General features: G+C 42.1%; 1 protein-coding gene across 1 annotated transcript in view; it reads left to right on the top strand.

The window, feature by feature from the left end:
- The first annotated feature begins 891 nt into the window (after positions 1 to 891).
- The window catches only part of LOC131991437 (beta/gamma crystallin domain-containing protein 1-like), a 70335-nt gene continuing 62690 nt past the window's right edge, over positions 892 to 8536 (top strand). The window contains exons 1-3 of the mRNA XM_059356894.1: positions 892 to 903; positions 2269 to 3665; positions 5944 to 8263. Coding sequence (XP_059212877.1) covers positions 892 to 903; positions 2269 to 3665; positions 5944 to 8263 — 3729 coding nt within the window. The remainder of the gene's footprint in view (positions 904 to 2268; positions 3666 to 5943; positions 8264 to 8536) is intronic.

The following is an 8536-nucleotide window of genomic DNA, read 5'->3' as shown; positions in this document are numbered from 1 at the left end:
ACACATCAATGTCATTAATTTATTAAATTAAAAATAAATAAAAATCGTATGCCTCTTTTCTATTTGCATCCTTCTGATTTAAATATCAAAATAAAGTTTTTCAACAGGTTCAAACATTTAAAAATAAAATAACAATAATAAATCTAGTATTAGCTGTAAATGCGCCGTATAATACCGGTGGGTCAGCTTTTATAGTACAATAATAATATAATAATTTGATATTGGCTCGCGGGCCAAATAAAATTACACTGCGGGCCAAATTTGGCCCGCGGGCCAGAGTTTGACACCCCTGTTCTATAGGAACACTGTAAGACACAGCGTGCTGCTTTATTTTGGGCAACTTGCAATTTATTTAAATCTTTTATTGAAGCACTAGACCAAATCGGAAAATAATAATCTAGCTGCGACAAAACCAATGCATTTTTAACTTGCTTGATTTTATCTTGGGGTATAATTTTTAACACTCTTTTTACCATTACAACCCCTCTTCCCACTTTGTTAACAATAAACAATCCCCATTGTTGTCTGTGCTGCAGACCCAGAACCCAGAATTATAATATTATTATGTGTATACAAAGAGACATTGAGACAAACATCAGTAGAAGCCGACAGCACAGTACTGACAGTTACACTCTATATGGAATGTACTTATACAAACATGCAGCACATGTTAACACACATGTCTTGTTTGAAAGACAAACAAGACATGTGTGTTAGAAGTTGAGAGATGGTTTTATGATTTGTACCAAACACAACACATGAAACATTTTTATCATCTTTTTCAAAAATGCCAAATACAAACTTTGACACTGTAATTTAATAGTAAAATAGACAAACAATCAAAAAAATATCCCCCATTACTCCGCTCCTTCCTATTTTAAGTTATTAATTATGGTAGAACAGGTGATAAATTAAAATTGCACTTGACCTTTTGACCTTTTGATTCATGGAACTCATGCAAAAATAATAAGAAGAAAGAAATAAGAAGACCAACAATGAAGAAGAAATAAAAAAAATAAAAAATAAAATTATATATATATATATATATATATATATATATATATATATATATATACACATTGCACACAAGTTAGAAATATCTCAAACATGTTTAAACATATCCAGGCCCTACAAGCTGTTGTGTCTTAAGTCACCCAGATTCAAGATCAGCTACTTTTTATTTATAACTGATAAACTTACTAAAAAAGTAAATGATTTCAAAATGATTCTTATACCTTTAAGAAATTGCTTGAAAACATTTAAAGATTAAATATGTATAGAATTTTGTAAATGGTTAATAATAACTGGTTTATAAACCATCTATAAACATCACTTGGATGGTTATTGTCAAGTGTTACCAATGGAAATACTCAAGTAAAGTACAAGTACCTCGAAATTGTACTTAAGTACAGTACTTGAGTAAATGTACTTAGTTACATTCCACCACTGGTACTTGAGTCCTGTCTGTCTGGGTGTAGGTCAGGTCAGGTGGGCGTCCATTTTTTTGACTAACCGGCTTCATAGTGACACTCTTTTTTCCGAGCTACACGTGAATGCATCGTTTTACCACCGGGCTGCGTGCGCTGAGCTGGAGGGGCAGAACTTCTGTGCGGTGCCTCAGTCTGCAGAGTTGTGGATGCTTTACAGGATCCAGAGAGGACTAAAGTCAACATGCAACTTGTGACAGAGGTTTTTATTTTGGAGTTTGCCGAAAAAGTTTTCTTCTATGTCTAATTAAGGGTGAGTTGAACTTGAATTCACTGCCAAAAGAAATTGCTTAAAGTTAAAGGATGGATCTATCACTTTGCTAAGGCAGAATATCTTTTTTTTTTTTTAATGATCATTTTCTGCTTTTGTTTTTCCTGGTGGAATGATTTTGTTTTTGTTTTTATGCTCTGTAGGAGTTTTTGTTCTAAAGCAAAATCATGTTCACATCCTACATAAAGAATCTGAATGATATGGTATTTTCTACGGTAAGCTTACGGGTTATAAGCACTCCTGCATGTGTTTCCTATGCTGAGAGATGCATGGCCATACTAAAAACATGTCCAAGTATGAACAAACATCTACTTGTATTTACTTTTGATCCCAAGCCTGCACTCCCTTCCTTTGTTCAATGGCAAGATATGATGTTTGCACTACCACGTGTAACTCCTGTCAGCTCATCTAGATTTAGAGTTTGCGCATATGCATTTGAAATATGCATGTTTATTAACTGCATGTGGGTGCAGATATTTATGTGGGTTTTCCCTTTTTGCTTTGATTTAGTCTGAGAGCCCCGAGGAGCAGCAGCAGCAGCAGCAGAGCACTGGGGTCTTGGGTCGTATCGGGAGCTGGCTCTCCCCGTGGAGGGGAAAGAGTCCGCAGAGTCCCACTGAAAATGCCTCCCCAACTAGTGAGCAGGCTCTGAAGTCAGTGGGAGAGCAGGAGCAGAGGAGTGAGGAGTCAGGGGAGCAACAGTGGGAGGAGAAGGAGAAGGAAAAGAGCTCCAATCCGCTCCGTCTCTCCAGAGACATTTTCCCCAGTGGAGAAGGGGACGCCACGCAGTCTGCCCACAGAGACGGGGCCGTTGTGAGCAGCACTGAGGGAGCTGAAGGAGGTCCAAAAGAGGAGGAGTTTGTGGAGTGCAGGAAGGAGAGAGCTGGGCAGGGCAGAGAGAGGGAGGAGAGCAGCAACGGTACTTCAGCGAGCGGGAATCCTGAGAGGAATGCCAGTCATCTGACACATCTCTCTGCAGCTCCGGAGCAGGGAGTGGTGTGGGACTCTGACCCAGCCCAGATCCAGCCTCGGGCCCAGAGACGAGCACAGGCCCAGACAGGCAGGAGGCTCCATGTGTACCTGGAGGAGACCAGCGTGATCCAATGTGGCCAAAACACCTGTGCTAGACAGGAAGTGGTTCGCACAAAAAAGAACCTAAAGGTGATCGCCAAAACAAAGTCATCCCCGAGTTTTGATTTCACTTCAGAGAACAAAAGGACAGATGTGAAGCCTGATACTGAGGGAGAAAGTTATTACAGCGCCCTGGTGGGAGTGTCACTGAAATCACGCAAAGACTCGCTGCCGTCTGAACCTGAAGAACAAACAGAAAGCGACAGCATGGGGCGTAAAAACGCAGCCAGGAGGAGGATCAGGAAGAACTCTCAGGGAGATGGAGCCACCAGCCCCCAGGAAAAAATGCCTCCCAGCAGCCAACATGCCCCAGAGGGAATCCCTCCATCAGATAAAACAGTGACCAGTCCTCAGGGCAAAAGTCCAAAGACACACGTGGGAGAGTCCTCTATAAACTCCTCCTCCGAGCACAAGCCCTCCCCTCAGGCCTCACCTGAAGGAGCAGAGAGTAAGACTTCCTGTCCCGGGACAGACGAGCAGTTGGACAACTTCCAGGACGCAAACTCGTTCATTGCAGCCGCCGGGGCATGTGTTGTTGATGGGGCGGCAAAAATGGAGGACGACGACAGTCTTTACAGAGTACAAAGGAAGACCGAGACGCCAGAGTCCAAACGCAGGAGTATGAAGGTTTCTAAGAGTGAGGTGAAGCTTTTTACAAAAAACGTGCCTCTGAAACCAAAGCAAAGTCCAGCGGGAGACACCCAGGAACTCACAGCAGCGTTAAAGAATAACAAAGATGAAGAGAAGGAAAAGCCAAGAACAGAGATTCATGCCAGGTAAGTCACACCTGAATGTGTTTAGTTAAATATAAACACAGTTTGTGATTTTTTTTTTTTTAATGACACATCACATTTCTTTAAACCGCAGTTGGATAATAAAGTCCAATAATGTATTCGAATTAAAAGAAACCTATTTGTTCAGAATAAAAGTTTATTTTTTTACAACTAGTTTACCTCCAACATATGCAAACAAGGCAACCTATTGTCTAGCTTGATGTTGATTTCAAAAGAATGTGCAGTAAGTGCTATGGGTGGAATAATGCAGGTGGAACAATAGAGTGAGTCATGACACAAAGTACAGCCCTGTACTTCAACATTGTTACTGTAAAGACAGAAAAATCTAATTAAAGTTATTTTTAAGTTAACAAATCACCCAAGATGAAACCAGTTTGTTGAGAATTTGCTAAGAAAATTTTAGATTAATTTGTTAAATCATCCAGGAGGAGTTTTTTTGAAAAGTTCCATACCTAGAAATTGCCCGAATTGGTGATTAATTTAGACTATACGGTATTGACTATTCCTTAGCAATTTAGCGTCTGAGGGTTATACAACCCAAGTCTGAAACAAATCAGATAAATTCTCTAGGAGGAGTTTGCATAAAATACACATAAATATGCACTAAATTCAAACTAGCCGGCTTGCAGTTGAGCAGAGTTAATGAAAGTAAAGTAAATCCAAATCATGAGAGTAATATGGGTGCCAAGTTTCATGAATATCAGAGCAAATTTGTACCAACCAAAGCCTCCCACACATTCAGGGACGCTATAGAGTCAGAATGCAATGTATAAAACCTCCAAATCGCCATTGCAATATCCAACCAAGGGCTGAAATGCTAACAAAATGTCTGTAGTTGGCTAAAAAATATGGATTAAACATGTCAGATGATCATTTTAGCAGTCTATTTATACCACAGAGCAGAGGACAAGCTAGCTGTTAGCAAGCGGAGCGTGTCTATGTTCTCCGGTTGGGGAATTTAGGGATGACCCCACTAGCTGTTAGCAGGCTAATGTTAGCAAGCTAATGTGAGCTATGTGTTAGCGCTTGCAAAAAAAAATATCCCATTTATCTTTCTGATTCATCCAAATTAAACTAGAACTCAAGCTGACAGTGTCAAACTGCTTTAACTTAACTTAAAGAAACATAGTTAGGCTAAAACTGACATTTGAATATTTGACTTAGTGACAAAATGCTTCCTGCAGATTTAGTGTCAGGATCCCACAGTTTTCTAACTCTCACTGCTGATGGCATACATCTGTATTCACTGTTGTCCTTTTAAAGACTTGTTCAGAAGCTCCCTGTTGGTCTTGCATGCCACCACACAGCAGCTTTAATGTTTGTATTGTTTGCTACAAACTCAGTGGAGAATGATTGATTGTTTTCCCCTTTGGAGGGCTGGGACCTAAATGTGCTCTGTCTCCATGGGCGCTAAACACAAAGATTCTCTGGAGTGTTTACAATTTTTCATGTGACCACCAAGTTTGATGAGTTTAAAAGTACAACAAGGGCGTCAAAAAGGCTAAAAGTAATCAGGGTGTTGTCTGACAGACGATGCATATTGAGGCAGTTGCACAAGTTTAATACAATACCGTATTTTCCGGACTATAAATCGCTCCGGAGTACAAGTCGCACCAGCCATAAAATGCATAATAAAGAAGGAAAAAACATATATAAGTCGCACTGGAGTATAAATCGCATTTTTGGGGGAAAATTATTTGATAAAATCCAACCCCAAGAACAGACATGTCATCTTGAAAGGCAATTTAAAATAAAAATAGAATAGAGGCAACAACAGGCTGAATAATTGTACGGTATGCTTACGTTACATGACACAACTGAGAACGTGCCTAGTATGTTAACATAACATATTAAGAGTTATTCAGATAACTAGAGCATAAATAACATGCTAAGAAGTTTACCAAACCATCCGTGTCACTCCAAATAACTAAAATCCAATGAAATCTTCATCCTCGGTGTCACTTTTAAACAACTCCGCTAACTCCGGAGGTAGAAGATGCGGCGCTTCTTCTTCTACGTCGCTTACGTCAGACTCATCCTCATACTCGGCCTAGAGCGCCCTCTTGCGGTTTAGTGTGAAAATAACATGTGAAATGATATACCGGTCATAATGTGTTAATAATTTCACACATAAGTCGCACCCCCGGCCAAACTATGAAAAAAACTGCGACTTATAGTCCGGAAAATACGGTAATTAAAATCATCTCTTAATGTTTAAAAATGGATGTTTGAATTCTAACTTCTACTTTGTGATACACAGACCACCCGAGCTGAAGAAAATTGATGAGGAGCCTAAGCCAGAGGTTAAAGGTCGCATTGCGGATAAAATCAACCTCTTTGAGCGGCCGGCAGCAGGGTTCAAAACGACGTTTAAAACCCCGAGGAGTGCCGATGTCTCCCCAGTCAGGAAACCCACGGAAAGAGTCAAAGCTGATTTTGTGTCGACAGAAAGGTCAAGATCAGCCGAGCGTTACGCCACAGCCAGGACCGGCTCCAGCTCTGTGTCACCCCTCAGGGAGAAGACGATGACGATCAAAGAGCGAGTTAAGAACTTCACAGAGGCGTCGAAAACACAGGAACGGCCATCGCTGCCTCACAAACCAGCCATGACAGGAATGTCTCAAAAATCCACCACGTCTGTCGCAGTTGCTTCATCAAAGTCACCGGAACTGGACAATCAGGGTAAACCGGATACTAAAGAGCAAATACAAACAAAAGCAAAGTCAGAGATAGCACTGAAACCAGACGGGCGGGATACCACCACTGAAGGGGGGAAGATTTCCATTCCTAAAGAGAAACCAACAGACTCCAAAACAAACGACACAGTGGACTCTAAAGCTGCCGATCTGGGTGCGAAACCTGCCAGTGTTGAAGCAGATGTGGCGTCTAAAGGGACAGATGATTCTGCAGAAATGACCAATTGCATTAGCCCAAAGTCCAAAGGCCCAAGCAGGACAGGCTCCCGCTCTAAAAGAAGAAAAAGTAAGGAGCCAACCAGTCCGCTCAGCCCAAATAGTGAAAGCAAAGCAGATTGCTTTCCATGTAAACCAGAGATCACTGCTATTAAACAACAGGAGGATATTACAGAGGAGGCTGCCTCTGCCTCCAAACAACTCACAGAGAAAGTCTCATTACCGTCGGATAAAGGAAATGCATCAGACAAACAGCTTGATATGAAACAGAAAGCATTAAAGGAGGAATCGGAGGTGTTAGACAAGCAGAAGAAACAGTTAGATTACACATTTAAAAAGGAGAATAAGGACAAAGCGGTTAACAGACAGGAGGGACTGCCTGAACCATCTGTCAACCAAGATGAACCTGATACTGCTGCTGGTAGCGGCGGAACAAAGACACCAATTGACAAGAATGTCGTTATTTTACCCCAAAAGAAGGAAAAGACAGGGGGACACAGTCTCTTATTGAAAGAAAAGAGCTCCAAGGAAAGCAAAGAAACTTCCACCTCCTCCCCCTCACCTAAGGTTGAACAACCCAGGAGTAAGAAGACTCCTTCGAAGGAGCAAGAGCCACCTGTTGAACACCCGAAATTAGATAAAGAGTCAAAAAGTAAAGGAAAAGTAATAGAGCCGAATAAAAAAGAAACACAGCAGCCACCCAAAAAGGACGTAGAAGTAATAAGTCAGGTTGTGTGTAAAGATGTGGAGATATTAGAGAAGGTGGAGGGGAAAAAAACAAATCAGACTGAGAAGAAAAACAAAGAAAAACCGCCGCAGCTCCAGGATTCAGATAAAAATACCACAAAAGCCAAAGTTTCAGACAGCAGACAAGACGTCTCAGGTAGAGAGGGGAGTGCTGCAGGAGATGAGAGAAAAGATGAGACACAAGCAATTAAAGTCATAGAAAAACCAGAAACAATCCAAGCAGAACCAGCCTCGCAGTCCCCAAAAAAGACCAGTGTAACATCACACCTCCCTGCTCAAAAACAAGATGCCACACTCAGCAAGACTACACTTCCAGAAAAAGATGTTTGTAGCGCCTCTAATGAGGCTGTGGTCCAGAGTGAGAAAGGGACATCACAGGGAGGAAAAGCAGCAAATGTGTCCTCTGAGTTGGAAACAAAGTCCACAAAAAGCCGCGGGTCAGAGGCCGGGCCAGAACTACAGCCTCATTCTGTATCAGTGGAAAAAACAAAGAATCCACCAGATGACTCATGTACACATGGAGCTAATGATGCGCAATCCTCCAGCTCTGACTCCATTACCAGAACAACCAAGGCAGCTGAGAAAGTGTCTGTAAAAGCCACTGATTGCACTCCAGCGCTGATAACTGCACAGGCTGATAATCTGTCAGAAAACCAATCATCTGTTAAAGAGTCGGCTCCTATTTCTGTCTCGAAATCCGCAAGCATTAAAAGAGCAGGGGAGGATGATGGGGGGAAAGGTTTAACTGTCAGATCAATGCCTTCTCAAGTCAAAGTATCAGGAGATGTAATGAAACCGGCTCCGAGACAGTGTGAGGAATCAAAAGGTTCAGAGAGTACAAGTGGTATCACTTCACTTAAGGGCGCAGAAGAGATAGCAAAGAGCCCGTTTGATAGCGCAGCTTCTAGCTCTGCAGTTAGCGCAGCTTCTAGCTCCACAGTTAGCGCAGCTTCTAGCTCCACAGTTAGCTCTGCAGCTAGTGCAGCTTCTAGCCCCGCAGTTAGCGCAGCTTCTAGCTCCACAGTTAGTGCAGCTTCTAGCTCCGCAGTTAGCACAGCTTCTAGCTCCACAGTTAGCGCAGCTTGTAACCCTGCAGTTAGCGCAGCTTCTAGCTCTGCAGTTAGCGCAGCTTCTAGCTCTGCAGTTAGCGCAGCTTCTAGCTCTGCAGTTAGCGCAGCTTCTAGCTCTGCAGTT

The sequence above is a fragment of the Centropristis striata genome, chromosome 18 (assembly GCF_030273125.1).
Source record: "Centropristis striata isolate RG_2023a ecotype Rhode Island chromosome 18, C.striata_1.0, whole genome shotgun sequence".
Lineage (NCBI taxonomy): Eukaryota > Metazoa > Chordata > Actinopteri > Perciformes > Serranidae > Centropristis > Centropristis striata.
This window is presented reverse-complemented; position numbering and strand designations above follow the sequence as displayed.